Source organism: Mauremys mutica, chromosome 5 (assembly GCF_020497125.1).
Source record: "Mauremys mutica isolate MM-2020 ecotype Southern chromosome 5, ASM2049712v1, whole genome shotgun sequence".
In the NCBI taxonomy this organism is placed as follows: Eukaryota; Metazoa; Chordata; order Testudines; family Geoemydidae; genus Mauremys; species Mauremys mutica.
Genome location: NC_059076.1, coordinates 113546406 through 113567793, shown reverse-complemented (window position 1 = coordinate 113567793; position 21388 = coordinate 113546406). Strand labels below are relative to the sequence as shown.

Below are 21388 nucleotides of genomic sequence, written 5' to 3'. Positions count from 1 at the left end.
GGTCCCCGAGGATCACTGTAGGCATCTGCACATCCCCAACCGTTATTTTGTGGTCCGGGAAGAAAGTACCTGCCTGGAGGAGTCTAAAGAGACCAGAGCTCCTGAACACACGCGCGTCATGAACCTTGCCCGCCCACCCGACGTTGATGTTGGTAAAACTTCCCCTATGGTCCACTAGTCCTTGCAGCACCATGGAAAAGTAGCCCTTTCGGTTAATGTACTTGCTGGCTTGGTGGGCTGGTGCCAGGATAGGGATGTGAGTCCCATCTATAGCCCCACCGCAGTTTGGGAATCCCATCGCGGCGAAGCCGTCTATGATGACCTGAACGTTTCCCAGGTTCACTACCTTTGAGAGCAGTTGCTCAACGATTGTGTGGGCTACTTGCATCACAGCAACCCCCACGGTAGATTTGCCCACGCCAAAGTGGTTCGCTACTGACCGGTAGCTGTCTGGCGTGGCAAGTTTCCAGAGGGCTATGGCCACTCGCTTCTGCACACTCAGGGCTGCTCGCATCCGGGTGTCCTGGCGCTTCAGGGCAGGGGCCAGCAAGTCACAGAGTTCAAGGAAAGTGCCCTTACGCATCCTGAAGTTTCGCAGCCACTCTGTGTCATCCCAGACCTGCAGCACTATGCGGTCCCACCAGTCCGTGCTTGTTTCCCGGGCCCAGAATCGCCGTTCCACAGCATGAACTTGACCCATTGCCACCATGATCTCCACTGCCCGGCGTACCCTGCTTTCTGAGAGGTCTGCGCCACTCTCCTTACCGCGCTGCCGGAGCCTCCTCGCCCGATTTCTCAGTAGCTGACTGTTGCACAGGTGGACGATAAGGTGCGAGGAGTTGACAACGGCCATAAGTGCAGCGATGATCGCAGTGGGCTCCATGCTCGCAGTGCTGTGGCGTCCGCGCTGTAACCGACCAGAAAAGTGCGCGAACAGATTTCCCGCCGGCGCTTTCAGGGAGGGAGGGCGTTTGTGAGTGACGGTTGAATGATGACAGTTACCCAAAACCACCCTCGACACATTTTTCCCCCAGCAGGCATTGCGAGCTCTACCCAGCATTCCAATGGGCAGCGGGGAGTGCGGGAACTGTGGGATAGCTTCCCACAGTGCACCGCTTCCAAAGTCGACGCTGGCCCCGTGAATGTGGACTCAGAAATTCGAATTAGTGTATTTAGTATGGATACACAAATTCGACTTCATAAGGTCGAATCCACAAATTCGAACTAAGTTGATTCGAAATAGTCTTGTAGTGTAGACAAGGCCTTAGAAGCCATTTTGTTAAAAAATAGTCACACTTACTTAGTAAAAGGTGTACAGTAACTGGAGATACCTACCTAGTCAATTTAGTGGTTGGCACGAGGGGAATTTGGCCTGTACTCAGGAGCCATATCTTCACTCTCTGCATGGCCACAATTGCCCCCGTTTTGGGCCAGTGCAGTATTTAGCCCAGGAAGTATATATATCGCAGAGCTGATCAGATTCTCATTAAAGTTAATAGCAAAACTCTTACAAATTTCAGTGGGTGAATGATCAGGCCCTGTGTGTTGACTTGAGCAGTTCCCTTGTATGTTCAAAAAGCATTTCTGTGTCCATATTTAAAAATCTGCTGTGAAAAATGCTGCTGTGAAATCCAGGGCTGACTGACAGGAGGGCAATATAATTCTGATGCTATTTGAATAAGATACCATGAAGTAACCTGCAGAAATAAAGCAAAATGAAAAATACATACAAGTCAAAAGTCCCAGGATGGAGCCCACTGCCTATGATTCCTGCCTGACCGTAGTCCTTTGGAACTGCAGCTAGCTCAGTTATCAGATGTCTTATTTGGTCCACTAACTAATTATATGATTCTGCTTTTCTAAGCAAGCTCCTGGAACTTCCACCTCCTGATTTGGCAGAACGCTTCTTGCGGTTAGTGCGTCCCTCCAGTTAGGTAAAACAAACAACATCTTTCTCTTTGTAAAGTTTTTCAACAGTTTGAGATAAGTTTCCTTCTTCCTTTAATAACTGCATGGCTCTATAGACAAAAGCTTTGACAACATTATTTCCTTCCAAATTCTAAAACAATTACACAATGTTTTCCTCAGTGCCAAGATTAGATTACAGTAAAATTATTTGTTAATTTTAAACACTCATTTTTCAGACAGCTACATTAACTCCCATGATCTTGTTCCTTTAACTTTCCAATGACGTTTCTTCCCCTCTTCCGCTTCTTTACATACTTGTTGGAAAAACACAAATAAATCGATGGGGCCACATTGTCAATGGCCCTCCTTAACTGCACCCACAATATTTATATGAAAATCTGTTCGCGTGCTCAAAAGCCAGGATGTACTTGATTTATATATACAGATTGCTGCACTTGCAAGCTGATGTACCCAGGAATACAGCAGGAGCAATTAAGCAATGGCCAGGTTGTTGAAAGAGCATTTTCAGAAGCTTGATGCCAGCCTTCCCAACACCAGAGTGGAGCACTTGTTTAGTACTGACTTAGAAGCATGCTACTGAGTAATCAGTACCATTTCCTGCACATACAGGTGTGTTTTGGATGTCTCCGGTCCAAATACTGATCCAGGCCAAACCTGCTTATCTGGGAGATTTGATGTGCTCACACCACAAAACAGTATGATTCGTAAGGCAAGTCAACTCAACTCAAGTTTGTCATGTTTTTCTGGTAGGCCTTGATGACAGTTAGGCAAATGGTGTATCATATGGGATGAACCTAGAAAGATAAATAAATTATTTACTTTTTATTTAAGTTGTGATAACATCCATATACCCCAAGTAGAGTAGAGCCTACTCTACAGACACACAGAAAGACACAAAAGCTCTTTAATGACCTGAAAATGAAAAAGGTATCTTACAAAAAGTGGAAACATGGATGAATTACTCAGGAGCGCAAAAGAATAGCACAAACATATAGGGATAAATCAGAAAGGCTAAAGCACAAATGTGTTACACCTAGCAAGGGACATAAAAGGCAATAGGAAGAGGTGCTTTAAATACCTTAGAAGCAAGAGAAAGATGAAGGAAAGTAAGGCTGCTCAGTGGGGAAGGTGGGCTAATAACTGATGACATCAAGAGGTGTTTAATGGCTATTTTGCTTCAGTTATCACTAAAAAGGTTGATGGCGACAAGATACTCAACACAATATTAATAGGGGGGAAGGAACACAAGCCAAAAACTAAATTAATAGGTAGCAGGTTTAAAACAAATAAAAGGAAGTATTTCTTCACACAACACAGTCAACTTGTGGAACTCCTTGCTGGAGGATGTTGTGAAGGCCAAGACCATAACAGGGTTCAAAAAAGAACTAGATAAATTCATGGAGGATAGGTCCATCAATGACTATTAGCCAGGATGGGCAGGAATGATGTCCCTAGCCTCTGTTTGCCAGAAGCTGGGAATGAGCAAGAGGGGATGGATCACTTGATGATTACCTGTTCTGTTCATTCCCTCTGGGGCACCTGGCACTGGCCACTGTCGGAAGACAGGATACTGAGCTAGATGAACCTTTGGTCTGACCTAGTAGGGCCATTCTTATGTTCTTAGGTTCAAATAGGGAAAGAACAGGATAATATTTAGATAAGTTAGATGTATTCAAGTTGGTGGGAGCCTAATGAAATTAATTCTAGGGGGGACTTAAGGTATGAGGCGAAGCAATCTCAAAGGATAGGTGAGGTCCCAGATGACTGGAGAAGGGCAAACATAGTACCTATCATTAAAAAGGGGAACAAAGAGGACCCAGAGAATTACAGACCAGTCAGCCTAACTTCAAGACTTGCAAAGCTAATGGAATAAATTATTACGCAAAAAATTAATAAGTACCTAGAAGATATTAGGAAGACAGCATGGATTTATCAAGAACAAATCATGTCAAACCAACCTCATTCCCTTCTTTGACAGGTTACTGGCCTAGTGGATGGGAGAAGCAATAGGTGTGATTATATCTTGATTTTAGTACCGCTGTTGACACAGTCCTCCATGACATTCTCATAAGCAAATTAGGGCAATTGTACCTGACACCAAGTGGGAGGGAGTTGCAAGAATTTTGGATGACAGGATTAGAATTCAAAATGACAGTGAGAAATTGGAGCCTTGGTCTGAATTCAGCGAGATGAAATTCAATAAAGTGCACAGTACTTCACTTAAGCAGGAAAAATAGAATGCACAGTTACAAAATGGGGAAAAACTGTCTATGTGGTAGTACTGCTGCAAGATTTAGGAACTATAGTGAATCATAAATTGAATACGAGTCAACAATGAGATGCAGTTGAGAAAAAGGCTAATATTATTCTAGGGTGTATTACCAGGAACGTTATATATAAGACACAGAAGGAAATTGTCCAGGGCTACTCGGCACTGGTGAGGCCTCAGCTGGAGTACTGTGTCCACTTTTGTGCACCACATGTTTGGACAGATGAAGCCAAAGGAGTCCAGAGAAGAGCAACAAAAATGAAAAAGGGTTTAGAAAACCTGACCTATGAGGAAAGTTTAAAAACTGGACATGTTTAGCATTGAGAAAAAGAAGATTGGGTTGGAAGGGACTAGATAACAGTTTTCAAATATGTTAAGGACTGTTATAAAGAGGACAGTGGTCAATTGTTCTCCCTGTCCAGTGAAGGTAGGACAAGAAATAATGGGCTTACCCTGCAGCAAGGGAGATTTATATTCACTATTAGAAAAAACTTTCTGACTATAAGTGCAATAATGCTCTGGAATAGGCTTCCAAGGGAGAGTGTGCTCTAAACCTCCACCATTGGAGGTTTAGAGCAGGTTGGAGAAACACCAGGGATGGTCTAGGTTTACTTGGTCCACCCTGAGCACAGGGGGCTGGCCTTTGACTTGGTAGTGGCCTTTCCAGAGCTAATCAGAAACAAGATCCAAAGAATGAGTTTAACAAATTAGACGAGGGAAGTGGGGGTAATAAAAAGATCATGTTTACATAACTAGGTATTGTGTAATTTAATTGGTCCAAATCATCTGAAAGTTTTCTTTCATAGACAGCTAATTTTACCTATGCACCTATCTATCTCCATCTGCCATTCAACCTATCATTGTTGGACTGTCACCTTGTTGGGAGGGTTTTGAGGTTGTTTGAGGCACTAGTCTAGTTCAAGCAGGACATTCCAAGGAGTCTGTTTTCCATTTTTCAAATGTTCTTATGTTTATTTACTGTAATGACACGAGTGATATCACATTATACATTTTTTATGAATTAAAATGGTAGCACCGGTCTTAAAAGATTAATAATAAGGAACGCCTTTTAAGTGTGCTTATGGAAATATAATACAAATGATTAGGGTTTTAGAATTAGAATTACAGTGTGTAATTGTAATGTTTCTGCGGTTATATAGGAGCCAGTAATCCCTTAATGGAATACAGCGTGTATTTAATTATTTACAGGGAAAAAATGATTGCTGATAAAGTCATAGATTGATGGACCCACTGTCTCGACATGCTGAATGTGCTATGAAGGAGCAACTCCACTAGCTCTGCAGCCATACTCAGTCCAGCCTTTCTTACATCGTACCATACTTAATACATCAGATATCTATACACTTCTGTAACGAGAGCTGGGATCTGAGAAAAATACACAGTGCACAAGTACTCCTGTACCATCGTGGAGATCACAGAGGGAACTATTCTTTACCCAGAGGCAGTTGTGTACTTTCCAAGAAGTGCACAGTGCATATAATTAAATGATCGTAGGGAGAGGAGTTTACTGACATTAGATCGTTCCTACTGTGCTAGTTACTGAAACATTGAGCCAATGTATGAGTCCCCTTAGCTCAGGCTAACAAAGGTTTTCTGGTGAGAGAAACTGTATTTTTAACATAAATAGTATTATGAAGTCAGCAGCTCCCTAGTTAAGGTTGCACTGGGTTTTGCATGTAAGGCCTGAGCCAAAGTCCATTAACTTAATGGGAGGTTTTCCATTAACTACAATAGATTTTGGATTAGGTCTTGATGTTCCTGTTCAATAAGATACAAAAGGCCATGCTTAAATCCATCTGTATTCAGCAAAGCAGTTAACCGTGGGCTTATGTGTTTTGCTGAATAGGATGCTTTCCTGAATTGGAACCTTAAAGTGGGGTTTAAATCTCTTAATTATACCTGAAAATTCACACAAAGGAGTCAATCATAAACAAATGAGAACAAACTTTAATGTTCTAGGTCAGGGGTAGGCAACCTATGGCACGCATGCCGAAGGCGGCACGCGAACTGATTTTCAGTGGCACTCACACTGCCCGGGTCCTGGCCACGGGTCCAGGGGGGCTCTGCATTTTAATTTAATTTTAAATGACACTTCTTAAACATTTTAAAAACCTTATTTACTTTACATACAACAATAGTTTAGTTATATATTATAGACTTATAGAAAGCAACCTTCTAAAAACGTTAAAATGTATTACTGGCACGCGAAACCTTAAGTTAGAGTGAATAAATGAAGACTCGGCACAGCACTGCTGAAAGGTTGCCGACCCCTGTTCTAGGTACTTTTAACACTCATTTTATTGTATTTTCAGAATTCAAAAGGTTTCAAAATCACTCCTTTTAAAAATGTTCCTATGCCAGAGACTCCAGCCACTAGTAGGAGCAGCTACAGACACAGCCAAAGTAGTAGTGCCTTTATGGTGCACTTGGGCCATATTTTCAAACTTTTCTCTCCAACAGGAGGGCTAGCAATATACTTTTTTAAAATGTAAATTGAAATTCTCACTTAATCACTTGCTGCCAGGAGCTCAGCTTTAAGTAAAACATCCACTATTAACAAGACTCACGATAAAATCATGAGAGTTGGCAGCACTGCAATCTACAAATCTGTCACTGTCCTAGAAAGATTGTTTTCCAAACTTCTGACAGTCTAATTCCACAATAAAAACATATATGTCACCACAAGTTAGTAGAATCCCCAGGTTTGACATTTTTTGTATTATATAATGTTTATTTCGATGGCTGACTCAGTAGCATGTCTAAAATCTGTACCTCTCTGGGTTTAAAAAAAAAAAAAGTGATGTTCATGAAAAATTCCAAAATGAAAAGGTTACCAAGAAAGAAGGAAACACAATAACTAGACAGACAGATAGGAGCAAGCCCTAAACGTTTTAGACTGAGAAAATACTTGCAAATTAAAAAAGAGAAAAGTTTGCAATTTCATTATTGAATAACTGATTTACAGGGGCATTAAATCACATGAGCCATGAGTCTATATCTTACGGAGGACCAGATCCTTGTCTGATGTAAATTGGCACAGCCTTACTGACATTAATTTATATCTATTAATGATCTGGCTTATAGTGTAGAAATTACTTTCATTTTTTAGGTTTTATTCCTGTTTATCTCAATACTGCTGTGTTTCAGGATCTCTTGAGTACCAAAGATTGCAACAATCACACTTTATTCAACTTGCTGTGTTTAGCTAAGAGCTCAGCTTACTGTAGCTCAATTACAGTAACTTTCATGAGGTGCCAATTGTTTATAACATATTTCTTTTATCAGCTTTAACAGTTTGCAGTCTTTAATCAGTCAGTGCAAATCAGGAATCAGGAACTGCTGCATTATTTTATTTGACCCTTTAACTTCACATATTGCTTAAGTTGTGGGCTCTCTCAGTAAACTGGTGCAGTGTTAGTGATGTGGCTACTACAGTAGCAGACATTCAAAAGTGGTGTGCTCAGGAGATATTGTGTGATCCTCTATGCACTAAAAAAAGTATTATGAAGTACAATTCCCTTGGGAATCTTGCGCAATACTCTCCCTGAAGGATTGCACTTTTTAATGGTGTTCACAGTACTCTTCTGACATTCTCAGCAATTCCTGTTCTGTCTGAAACAAATTTTGTTACAATTTCCCAGAATGCATTGCTCTGGTATCATGTGCATCAGGTTGTTCAGTGCTATTTAAAATGTTGTAAGTTTCTGTTACTGTTGCAAATCGGAACTTTTGAATACTGTATTTGATAGCAAAAGAAGAAGAAATAACTTCCAATCCTTTTGTCAATAGTCTATGGAACCCTATCACACAGAATTCAGCAGAGTGGGCTGTTTCTGCTCAACCAGAAGATCAGAGGTATGTAGCTCAATACAGGGGTGCTTTGGCCTAGGTAGTTCAGTGCTATTCCTGCTATACTATACTTCTTTGGCCTTGGTGCTAGCCACTGCTATTGGCCCCTCACTGACACAAACACTTAATGAGAGAAGATATAAACCAATTAAAATGTGAATGTTATATACCTTTAAATACAGGCTTCCCTTTATGCGAGAAACAGTTGATGATGGTGATTGTAGGTGAAACACCGATTTCAAGAAATGAAATCGACAAAGGGATTCAGATCAACTGCACCTATCATTACTGTTACATGATCAGTCCAAGTTGGTATGTTTCTTGTCTGTAAGGAACTATAAAAGTACTATGTAAGAGCACATTTGTTAACACAGTTTATTGGCACACTTATTGGCAAAGCATACATAAAATACAGTTGTATTATATAACACACTGACTCACTGTGTCTTTACATGATAAATTGAACATATTAATATGGAAATGAAAAAAATTAGTTTCTTTTATAAAGTTTCACATAAATACACCAGAATAATAATAAAAAAAAATTAACTGGTTTGAGGGCTCCAGGGCTTTACAAAAATATGATACAAGAAATATACTATGAAAAGAAATAACAACAAAGCCAACTCAGATACAATAATAAACACAAAAGTTTTAGATTTATTAAGCTGCCCACAAAATTAATGGATTACATGGCTTTAAAATATCTGGATCAACAGCAATTTTACAAAGCATAAACTCTCATAGGACAGGGCGTCTTTCTCCACATAAAAATATTTTTCATGTCTTTGATGAAAAAAAAAAGACATTTCTTGTTTCAGCACTTTTGATAAATGACAGAAGGACTATTGGCATCAGCTACAATATAAATTAAAAATGCTGGATCCTTTAAATGGTTAACCAATGAAAGAAGAGTTAAAGAAAGAACTAAGGTTACTTTAAATTACTTTTTAAAAGCTGATTTTTCTGAAACAAGAAATTGTAGGTGCAAGTTGAAAAGCAGAAAATATTTTACAATTTTAAAAAAGTTTTCCATAGTTATGTTAACGAGATCCTGAGCACTGAAGACTTGTTAAATATGGCCTTTGTTTGATGAGGAAAAAAGACCCCTCCAACAAAATGTTTTGTTTGAAATTTGCCATGAGGTGCTATTTAATTTTCAATTATTTTAATTGAGGTCAGTGCCAGTATCGTGTCATGTGTGAAAGCTTCCAAGAAAGGTACATGAAAGCTTATATATGATTTTTCTCTAATTAAAAAAAATCAGATAGCTGTAGTTTAGAAATAGATACTGTATCTGGAAAGGTTTTTATTTTTTAAGAATGGTGTAAAATAGTAATTATAATCCACTGACATACATAACAGTGGATAATGCTGCAGAATAACCTATTGGGAAGCTTGTGGTGTGGGATTTTCAGATTTGGTCTCCTGGTTAGCAGGAGGTTTGCTGTTCCATGGGCTGTTATTTCCCAGTGCAGGCGAATTGTTGAAGTCTTCTTCATCATCCATGCCATTTGCTGCATCATACTGTGTGTTCTCTAGTCTAGTGATAAGCCTTTCATCTTCATCCCCAAATTCTCCTCCCATCAGCGTTGGTTCTCCTACCACCATCACATCCTGTGAACAGCACCCAACATTTGTTATATGGAAACCTTGAGAGAGAAAAAACCAACTTAAAATAGCCATATTAGAGGATTTGAATCTGTTAATTTTGTGACATTTGCACAATGGAATCAGATGCTCCTATATGGTTAGAGCCATGATGCAAACTTACACTTGAGTTTTAATTTATAAAATAAAACACTGTAAAACCCTCATCTATTTGTATATTCAAAGCACTGGGTCTCAAAACCCCAAAAACAGATAAAACAAGAAGAATGAAATATACATTAAAAAAAATAATCAGACTACAAAAGTGGAGATGGTTAGAAAGTTTTAAATGGTTGGTTTAACCTTCTACTTGGTATTTTTACCCTCTATAAATTATTTCTTTTCCAGGCCATCAATTATTTTGTTTACAAAGACTGCTCAGGATGCAAATGAGTTGCAGTTTTGTAACATTCATGCAGTAAATCTAGTACATGACACAGTACTTCTCACACTCAGGCTGTTGAAAAAAAGAACACAGTGCAAAGACGGTAACTCTCTTATCCCTAGCCAGCCAAGCCCTTTTGCGCATCCAATATACTTGACATTCTGCTACTTAATTATGGTAATTAATTTAGGTAAAGTTTTTGATAAAAACAATGTTCACGCTGATTTGACAATTTGCATAGTTAATTAAGTCATTAGCAAAAACCTGCTGATTGCCAACAAGCCCTGAATTTACCATCTGTTATTTCATGGTGCCTGTCACCTATCTTTGCGTAGGCAACCCTGCCGCCAATCTGTGCAGTAAGAGGACCAATCTGTCCAGCTGGTACCATCAAAGGAAGATGAAGAGTGCTAATTATAATTATACTGATGAAGCTAGTAGTCATCAAAAACTGAAGCATTCAAGAAAGAAAGAATCCATCTAATCACTGCTTTAAGTACAAATTGTCCTTCCACAAAAACTAGTAAACCACCTACTGTACTACAGTGCATCACAGATTTGTTGCTGAACTCTAACCAGCATGGAGTAGAAAGGTGCAAAGCCAGACTGGAAAACAAAGTGCTCTCTTGTTTAATCTGTTTTAAGGAAAACAAACCACTGCACTGGGAAAGGAAATATATGGAATGCATCTTTTGATGCAACTGGACTGGCAGGGCTTCAGATAACATATTTGGTGAAAGTGCAATAATTCCAGATGTCCAGATTTGTACTTGCTGATTTAACCAGGATGTATTTCTATTCATAACTATAAAGCATCTGTAAAGTGCAAACAGAAGACTATTGCTTGCATATAGAAAGATTTTTATCACATATCTACTTCACGCTCCATGAAATAAAACAAGCTATTGCCTATAAATATTTACACTGCTTCATCATATTCCTTAACAAAAGCTGACATGTTATAGAAGATGGTGTATATGGTCATTTCAAATTGTACTCTGTGAGGAACTGTAGAATAGAGGAAATGTATTACATAATTTCTTCTTTACATTGTCTTGATTGTGTTACTCTAAATATCAATAAAATATTTCTTAAATCAAGCCATCACACAGCTTTGCAACAAAAGAATTTAAAGCAACAAAGGTGTTTATAATCAAAAGTTTGTTCTAATTTAGTCTTATGCCTTTAAAGCACAGACCACATTTATTTTGCAGTGCTGAACCACGACTGACCCCATTGTGTAGGGAAAGCAGTAAAGAGGACAGCAAATTAGATTTGAGCTTGCAATGTGATATGGCAGCCAAAAAAGACCAGCGTGACACTGAGCTGGATATTGAATCACAGACTAAGGCAGTGATAGTTCATCTCTAAAAAACACTGGCGAGACTGTACCTTGACTTCTGCATCACATTCTGGGCACTTCAACATTAGAAAGATGTCAGCAATTTGGATGAAGTTCAGAGACGTACATCAAAAATTACTAACAGGCTAGAGGCCCAATTTAAGAGGACAATTAAAAGAACAAAATATGTACACATTTTACCAAATTACTGCTACGGGGGCATATGCTAAATGGGTAGACAGATTAAAGGGAGAGGAATTGTGTAGGGTGGTCCAAGGAGGTATAACCAGGACTACCAAGATGAAACTAAGTAAAGGACAATATAACTCACGTTGGAAGGACATTTTTCCTGATACTCAGACTAGCAAACTATGGAATTATATTTGAAAGGAATCAGTAATAGCCCCATCATTTGAGTCACCTCAGTATGATGTAGGAAACATTCATGCACTGGCATGGGATAAACTAAGGGCTTGTCTTCACTACGGGGAAGACCAATGCTGCTGCAACCGATGCAGCAGGTGTCACTAATCAATGGCAGAGCACTTTCCAGTTGACCCGGGTGCTCCACCTCTCCGAGAAGAGTACAGTAAGTTGATTGACACAGTGCAGTGAAGACACCAGGGTAAGTTGACCTAAGCTATGTCGACTCCAGCTATGTTATTCACGTAGCTGGAGTAGCGTAACTTAAGTTGACTCACCCCGGTAGTGAAGACAAGCCCTAAGTGACCTAGTAAGTATGTTCTATCTCCAATTTCTATGATCCTTTGCAGATCATTTATTATTCTTTCAGTATAACAATACCCACAAGACAGAACAGCTTGCTTATCTATCTCCTCACCAGATTCAGTATATAATTTCTGTCTGGGGGCTAAATTTCAATTTTATTGAGTTTAGTGGGGTTTTCCCTGATCTTACTTACAAGATACCACAGCATTAGCTAGAGGGCACATACTCTTTATATTCTTGCTCTTTGTAATGTATTATATCAGGCAATAAATAATTTCTCAGGTAGCACGCATGCTCTCTTCTCCCCATAGTGGGTTTGCTGCTCCTCAGATGGAATGCTGAAGATCCCCACCAATTTAACCCCATTTAACCTCCACTCACTAGTTCCACCAACCTCTGAGGAGGACTGGAAGTGACTCCTTTTAGAGCCCCTCAACGCTTCTCCTTAAATTGGCCAGTGTGGGTCACTGTTCTTGAATGACACAAGGCTCCATCCCTCCCAGGGTTGAGGCTGCAGCTCTGGAGTACTCCTAGCTCCTGCTCATGGAGTGAGAAGCAGAATCCAAGAATTAAACCCTAGTCTGTTGCATGGCCGCACATACTGCTCTGGGCTAGTTACAGTAGCACATATTTGACGAGATTATTTAAATAAAGATTTAGGCTTTAGTCACTCTTATTAATTTACTTTGTGATTAGAAACATTTTTAGTGATAGCAAAATATCTTTGCAGTGAAGCTCAGTAAATAAAGCACTGGATGTTTTACACACTGTGATAGAAAATTATCATTTAATAATATAATCATAACAGCAGCTTACATATATTTAGTGCCTTTCACTGACAAATCCCTAACTCTGACATCAAATTTAAATTTATATATATATATGAACAGAACAATAAGACCATTATTCCCTGTGTTACTTCCCATGATATTAGATTCACTTAATTTAAGCCATCCTCAAATTTTGATTGGCTACAATTTCTGTATTTCTAATGCGTAAATGTAGGTGTTTTCATGGGCAAGCAGCTCCTGGTTTTGACAACTTTTGGCACCCAGGAGTATCTATTGATACTGGGGTGAGGATGTAGCTCTCTTTCCTTCGGGGTGAATGGGGTTAGAGATGATTATGTTGAGGGGCTTGAACTCATGGTTTCCCACAACAGCAACCATGAACAATCCCCTGCCCCAGTGCCTCCCACCCCAATATTTGTGACTACATCCAGTGAAGAAGGATAGTCACATCAAGCATGACAATTCTGCTAAAATGATGGGCAGTGATAGAGTTGTCATTTAAATTAGGTTTCAGGCTTATCACCCCCTTAAGATGCATGGGTAGTTTACACTTCTCAGTTTCGGCTGCCCATTAGGTTGACAATCTATTCTTGTTTGTTTAGCCATCATGGTTGAGAAAAAATTCTCGACTTGCACATCTCCATTCCCTTAAAACTAAGGAAATTGTTGAGTCATCAAGAAGTCTCTGGGTGTCCTACATGGTTCTGATGGCATGATACTATTCTGTCAGGTGTCACATGAATGACATCCTAGCACGTGCAGGAAGTTCTGATCTAGAACTAAAATGGTTAATGGATGTGCTGGAGTGACTTGGCAAGCAATCTTGAAACTTAACCTTGTGAAGGGCAAGTTCAAGAGGGGAATGGTGTTTCTGGGGCATCTCTGCCAGCTTAGGAAAGTGACTGCAATGTTAGGCTTTGGAATCTCAGCATTCTGCCAGCTACAGGAGTCCCTTTGTGCTAGAAGTTCATCACGCCCACTGTACAGTTTGACATAGAAGGGATCACTATACTGGAGGACTGCTCAGTGCAGTCAGGCTTTCCAGAAGCTGAAGGAGAGTTTGATCAGAACATCATTCAGGGTTATCTGGAATGGGATGCTCTTTTGCACTGGGCAAAGCTGCCAGTGAGAGACAGTAGCTGTGCTCTCCCAAGAGGAAGTGACCGAGAATGGACTGTGGTCTTCTATAGCCTGATCTTCAGGAAACTGGAATGAAACCACTGTATGACCCACAGGGAGAGTGGCAGAGATATTTCACCCATAATGTGGGCATCACTGCATAGCGTGCTCATAATTCCTACAGACTCTGTCAAACTTCAGGTAATGCAAAGAACCGATAGCTTATAGGCTGGATAAGCTGGAGCATTACAATTTTAGGTTGTAGCATCAGCCAGGGCCCCAGCATGGAAATACAGTCACCTTGTCTCACTGTGCGTGCTTGTAACTGAATTGTCAATATTGTCACTGCCAGAAGAATCGGTCAGAATGGAAGCAGATCGAGGAGACAACATCTGTACTATTATTGTAGCAGGAGGAGGAGAAGGCCACTTAGGCAAATAATGTTTCAAGTAGTGCACTGATAAAGTTTTTGTTATCCCAGTGGGTTTGGACTGAATCCTGGGAGGGTTTATTCAGGAAGTGTCAGACCCAGTGTGGTTTCAATGTCTGCGTTAGCTGATGGTGCTGACTGCACTATGACCACCTGTGTTGAAGATGAAATATCATATGCCTATAGCAGAGTCCTGTGGAATGTTGGAGACCTCATACTGGGTTCTGAAAAGATTCTGCTGGCTCAGGTGACAAATGTGGACATTTAGTGCTAGGGCTGTTATATCCTGTACAGCATACAGAGCACAGGCAGTGCCAATGTACGGGCAACATTGGAGTGGAGAGTTACTGATGCTCTGTAACAGGAATTACCTTATTGGAGACAGGCTCCAGAAACATTCTTTAACCTGGAAGACAGGATGAGTTTATTTACTAGAGAGAAACTGAGATAGAAGCACAGCATTCACTAGAAATGATTGCACCCCACAGGAGAGAGGTCTTTGCTGGGTGGAGTTGTATCACTGGAGAAAAAGGGAAACCTCATATTAACCCAATATGGGTCTGGATATGAGCTCACAGAGAAATGATGTGGAGGAAAATGGGACAGGAGCTGGGCTGCTTAGTTGAGTCACCTGGAGACAGAAGTTGGGATCATCTAATTTCTGTTAGCTAATGACAGCAGGAATAAAGGAGAAGTTCCTCACTTGTCTGGTGCCTTCAACATTTGCAGAATTGTTTAGTTCCAAGTTGTTTATTTCCCATGAGCAGAGAAAATAAGAGGTCCAGTCACAGAGAATGCCATGACAAACAGAGACTTCAGTTTAGTGGCAAACTGTAGCCTGAAACTTGTGAAGTGAGGGCATTGTATTGAGGATGAACACATGCAAAGGCGAAGAAATGTAGTCTGTTTCCCTCTCTCACTGCATATAGGCGAAGGCAAGTGTAATAAATTTCACCTTTGCTATTGATCAGTTTGCTTGTGGATGAGGTTAAAAAGGGCAAACTGAAAGCGAGATTGCTGCGACCTGTAGCCAGCTTTAGAGAATACAAGCGCTTCTGAAATGAAGAACATAGCCTGTATTGTTTTAAAGAAATATGGTCTTGCCTCATTCACTCACATGCCCTAGACACTTCACAGTACGATTAGGTGAAAGGTATATTTAATTTAAAGAAAAAATGTTTGAATAGGTTTACACTGGAATGTCCTATAACTGAAAACACATTAGGTTCTGTCTGTCCTATATAATAGTATTTTTTTCTACAAAAGACAAACAATAATTAAAATATGTTCTCTATGAAGCACTATGAAATACAGTGAAGACTGAAAGGCAACCTACATGACTTGGAAAAAAGCATATGGAATATATTGTATCCCTGTGTGCATCAGAATAGATGTACAAAAATCATTACCATCAATAGAAGCTGCACTATAATAATTATTTAATTAATGAGATAGAAAGAAAACTCCCTCACCCTTGCATATAATTGGGTGAAGCTTACTATATATTAAAGGGCTTGATTGTCCAATAAGATGTGAGTGCCAACTTCCACTGCAGTTAATGAGAGTTGCATGAACAGATCTCCTGGGATGGGGAGGCTAAGGGATGTGTATGCAGGGGAACAGATTCTGGTTCAGTTGAATTGAGCTCACTAAAGGAGGTGGTAGAAATGAAGTGGCACTAGCCACCTTTACTATCCCTTGATTCTGGAGACAGGTGAGGAGCAATCTGGATGCTCTACCTACAACTGAAGGTTGCTTTTTTTAAGACATGTTTTCTCACAGCTGCGAAGTCGTCATTCTGGCAGCCAGGAATAGCCAGACATAACAGCATGTGGTGCCTGGGGATGGAAGGAATCTCCAGGGTAGCCAGTTATGCCAGCTTTCTGGCTGCTTTGTGCCACCAGAATAGTAGAAGAGCTGGGGTGAAAATCTTCTCCTTGGATGAAGGATCCACATGAAAAGTTTGATTTGACAGAGCGAAAATAGGAACTTAATATACTGAAGCCAAAAGCTGTAGTAATCTAGGAGGTTGCTCAATCAGTTGTTGAATCAGTCCATTTCATATCTTATGGTATTACTTTTAGATAGTCCACTCCTCTTTTTTACCTAAAAAGTTAGGCTTTCTGGGAGCCCACCTCCAGTTAGTTATCAATGGCCTACATCCTTTGTTATGATCCACAAAGGACCCACCATTTTGTATATGTTTATCAAAAATACAATAAAAGTCATTGCATGTTATTCTCTTAGTTCCCATATTGTCAAATTAATTTCCGTAGCTTTCAAATGCATGCATTACCCTCTCTGGATATAAGAGACAATTCACTCACAGTCTGGGGGCTGATTACTCATATATAGTGATTAAGACAATATACTTAACACTGGTAAGAGGAAATATTATTTTGCATGCTGCATAATTATCCCATGGAACTATTGCCACAAGATACCACTGAGATTAAGATTTTGGTATGGTTCAAAAAAGAATTAGCTGTTAATATGTACCACAAGATCAGTAATTGTTACACATAACAGGATAAAAATTTGTAAGGGGCAGCAGTTTTCATGCTTCATTGCATAAGCCAACTACTAACTGATAGGGGTTCTGAGGAAATAACTCCTACTCTCAGGTTATTCCATACTTGTTCAGTGTGGGGTTTCTTGCAGCTTCCACCGAAGCATCAGACAAAGATCACTCACTGCTGGAGACAGGAGAGCAGTCTAGAAAGACCACTGGTCTGGTTTGGTTGGCAATCCCTATGATCCTATTACGACTCAGGTTACTGTGTTCATCTGCCCTTTGATGGACGGAAGTCTGAAAGAATCTATCAGCATTGCTACTACTGATAACCAAAAGCCCAACCCAACTTCAGCTGAAGGCAGTGGAAAGACTCCCATTCACCTGAATGGGATTTGGATCATGCCTCCCAAAATTACATCCACTGCTTGAGGATCATTTATTAATATTGCACTGCAGCATAAATTCCTCACCGTTCATCTCTGTTTTCCCTGTATCCACACCATATTGTGTAACGTCTCTTCATGCTTGTGATAATTTTGGCTCAAGAATACACCTTCTTTAAAATGTTAGGGAAAGCTTAAAGCATTGTAAGTGATTTAGGCCTAAAAGGAAAATGAGACTTACAGGTACCTGACTTGACAGGCTCAGGTTTGCAGCTGCTGTTTTTTTCTTGCTATTGGTACTATTTGCATTGTTCCCAGCACTGCTGTTTGAAGTGCTGCTGGTTGAATTTTTCCTTTTTCTCCGTTTGGTTGTCGGTTGTCTTGTGGGCTCTGCTATAATAAAAATGTAAGAGGCAAAGCAAATTACAGACATTTTAAAGCCTGTAGAAGAATTAACTACAAAGAGAAGCACTAAAAATCTGTTTCTTCTCAGCTATTTTAAAATTCATGGGTAATTATTACTTTATTATTATTTATTATTATTATTTGGGAGCAAACCCATGAGCTTGTAAATTCTGCATGGAACAAAAAGAAATGGAATCTGGTTTCAGTTTAAGTAGTAATTAATTTTACATCACTATCCATCCATGCATCTCAAAGCGCTTTACAAAGAAACAAGTATCATTAGAGAAAACTGAGGCACCAACAGGTGAAGTGGATTGCTGAAGGTCAGATAGTAGGTGAGGCACAGAGCTAACAACTGAACCCAACTCTCCTTTCTCCAAGCCCACTGCATCTAACCTTTGGACTATCTGCCTATGTCAAACATGTTTTACAGATAAGAGCAGCGTTCTAAAGTACTGTCAGCATCCAATGGCAATCAGCTGAAAGATTACATCATTTTCTGCTACTTCAGTTACAGACCTCACCTTTGGTAGATCCTCACATTAGAATATATCAACCTGTGCTAAAATATGTTTCTCTACTAGTTTTCCAAATATATACCAAGTCAAGACTATTACATTCACTTGACTTCAGACCTTTGGCCACAAAAAACCAAAGGTGATAACTGTACAGTTCACTCAGATTGTGGTATGTGCATTTACTTTCAGTGACATTGCACCCCATAATGCTTTATGGAAATATGCTTATAAATGTATATGTGACATAACTGGAATATGTTTTATGCTAAATATGCCACATATCTCTGTAAAGGTTATGACCTATTGAATCTATTCCTCCTATTTGTATGCATGTATCATTTTTGTGTTTGAAGTTATGAATATTGGCTGTGCACTTGCTTGATTTCTAAGTAGCCTTAGGGTATGGCTACACTTGCAAATTTGCAGCGCTGCAGCAGGGTGTGAAAAAACACCCTCTGCAGCGCTGCAAATTGCGGCGCTACAAAGCGCCAGTGTAGTCAAAGCCCCAGCGCTGGGAGCGCGGCTCCCAGCGCTGTCCGTTATTCCCCACAGGGAGCTGGAGTACGGACAGCGCTGGGAGAGCTTTCTCCCAGCGCTGGGGCTTTGACTACACTTAGCGCTTCAAAGCGCTGCCGCGGGAGCGCTGCCGCGGCAGCGCTTTGAAGCGCTAATGTAGCCATAGCCTTAGTAAAGCATTCGGTCAGCTTCTTGAGAAAGGAATGTGCAAGTTAAGTGCCCAATCAAGAAACATTTAACAGACAAAGGATCTTGGAAGGCTCCAATCCGCATAAGAAGTCTACTTGAGGACGTTCAAGGTAGCATGTGAACCATGGCTGCTACCAGTAAGTTCTGAGTCATACATGGACACGTGACTTGCCCATGTGACTCCAAAACTCCATCTTGTAGCTGGGATTCTACACAGGGGAAGGGAGGGGTGTCCACACACAAGAGAAAGTCTATTTAAAACCCTGGGAGATCCCTCCATTTTGTCTTCAGCTGGCTCAAGAGATAGCCACCCCACCCCCAAGGATACCTGAAAGAAACTGGAACAAAGACAGTAACTACGGGGGGGGGGTGTAAGTGATTGCTGGACCCAGACTAGAAGGAGGTTAGTCTGTAAAAGAAGCTTCCTGGAACATCTCTGAGGGTGAGGTTTCATCTGTAATCACTTTCTTACTGTATTAGGCATAGACTTGCACGCTTTATTTTATTTTGCTTGGTAATTCACTTTGTTCTGTCTGTTACTACTTGGAACCACTTAAATCCTACTTTTTTATTTAATAAAACCACTTTTTACTTATCAATTAACCTAGAGTATGCATTAATACCTGTGGGGGCAAACAGCTGTGCATATCCCTCTATCAGTGTTACAGAGGGCGAACAATTTATGAATTTATCCTGTATAAGCTTTATACAGGGTAAAACGGATTTATTTTGGGGTTTGGACCCCATGCGGAGCTGGGCATCTGGGTGTTAAAGACAGGAACACTGCTTTCAGTTTGTGGGATGTGGTTCAGACCTGGGTCTGTGTTTGCAGCCGGCAAGCATGTCTGGCACATCCAGGCAGGGTTCCAGACTCCCAAGCTGGCAGGGAAGGCAGGGGAAGTAGTAGTCTTGGCACATCAGTTGGCAGCCCCAAGGGGGTTTCTGTGATCCAACCCGCCACACTTTCAATTTTAATTTTTTTTTGCAAATGGTATTTTTGTGTTTATGATCAATGAAGTAAAATTCAGGCCTATAAGTATAAATTTATTAGACTAGAAGACTATTAATTATGACAGGAAGCTGTAATATATAAACTATGGTTTCTAATGGAGCCAGTGGGCATTTCATATACTGTGTATTATCTTTTACTTATGCTGAATTATATCTTACACATTGTGAAACTATTTGAATGTGTATACATCTAAAACTTATTTCATATTATGTAGCATCAGAGTCAGATTACATGCCATTAGAATTATATCTAATGCCTTGTCTACAAAGCCGGGGTAAGCTGACCTAAGTTACGCTACTCCAGCTATGTGAATAACATAGCTGGAGTTGACGTAGCTTAGGTTGACTTACTGCGGTGTCTACACCATGCTGTGCCGATGGGAGATGCTCTCCCGTTGATTTACCTTAATCTTCTCATTCCAGTGGAGTACCGGACTCAACTGGAGAGCGCTCTGTGGTCAATTTAGCAGGTCTTCACTATACCTGCTAAATTGACCGCCGCTGCATCGACTGTAGCAGGGTCGATCCCCAGTAAGTGTAGAGATGGCCTAAGGTTATGTATAGAATAGTGCTTAACTTTGTTGTGTTATTTCCTTTACTAGTGGATTGTCAGCAAAGTTTTTCAGTGTTTCTATATTAATTCAATAATAACAACAAGTGCAATAAAAATATAGAGAAAAACATACCTGGTGGTGCCACCATTCTCTGCCATTTTTGAAACAAGCATGTCTTCAGGCAATCCCGAGGACTTAGATTGTAAGTTTTATGTCTTGACATCAGTTCTTGCATTGGCTCCAATATTACACACAACTGAAAGAATCAGAAAGAATGTTTTAATCTAAAAACAATTTAGCATTAAAGTGATTGCAGAGTCTGAAACTCAGTTATTACTTTCCTGGCTTTTGTTTTGACTTTTCCTAGTTAGCTAATAGTGTCCAATACAGTATAGTTCTGTCTGTGTTGAGACCAGCCTAAATTTGGCCTCCAGGACCTCTCTCCTCCTTTCCCTATGACACTGGTACTTACACGTGCCATGACTACCTACTCCTCCCCAGCACTGCACATAAGTCTATCTAGATGTCTTGAAAGGTCCACAGCCTTCGCACCCAGCAGGAATAAACTGTGCGGTTCTCCCAGTCATCACAAACCCCACTATCTATATTTCTAGTAATCAAATCCCCCATTCCTGTTATCTGACTCTTCTTAATAACTGGCATCCCCCCTCCCCAGGAGGGGTATCCTCAGTGCGAGAGGATACCATGACATCATCTGGAAGGCGGGTCCCAACTATGGGATCGTCTTCCTCTGTGCCAATTTGATGTCCTTCCCCAAGAGTT

General features: G+C 40.3%; 1 protein-coding gene across 12 annotated transcripts in view; it reads right to left on the bottom strand.

The window, feature by feature from the left end:
- Positions 1–8429: 8429 nt before the first annotated feature.
- Positions 8430–21388, bottom strand: part of LDB2 (LIM domain binding 2) — a 322964-nt gene continuing 310005 nt past the window's right edge. For 4 of the 12 annotated variants that reach the window (XM_045019750.1, XM_045019749.1, XM_045019748.1 and 1 more), the window contains 3 exons: positions 20738–20861; positions 17654–17805; positions 8430–9685 (listed from right to left, as the gene is read on the bottom strand). In XM_045019750.1, the coding sequence (XP_044875685.1) occupies positions 9455–9685; positions 17654–17805; positions 20738–20861 (507 nt within the window). In that variant the 3' untranslated portion in view covers positions 8430–9454. Of the gene's footprint in view, positions 9721–12568; positions 12712–17653; positions 17806–20737; positions 20862–21388 lie in introns of those variants that run through there. The other 8 variants (XM_045019751.1, XM_045019752.1, XM_045019746.1 and 5 more) reach the window with 8 other exon arrangements.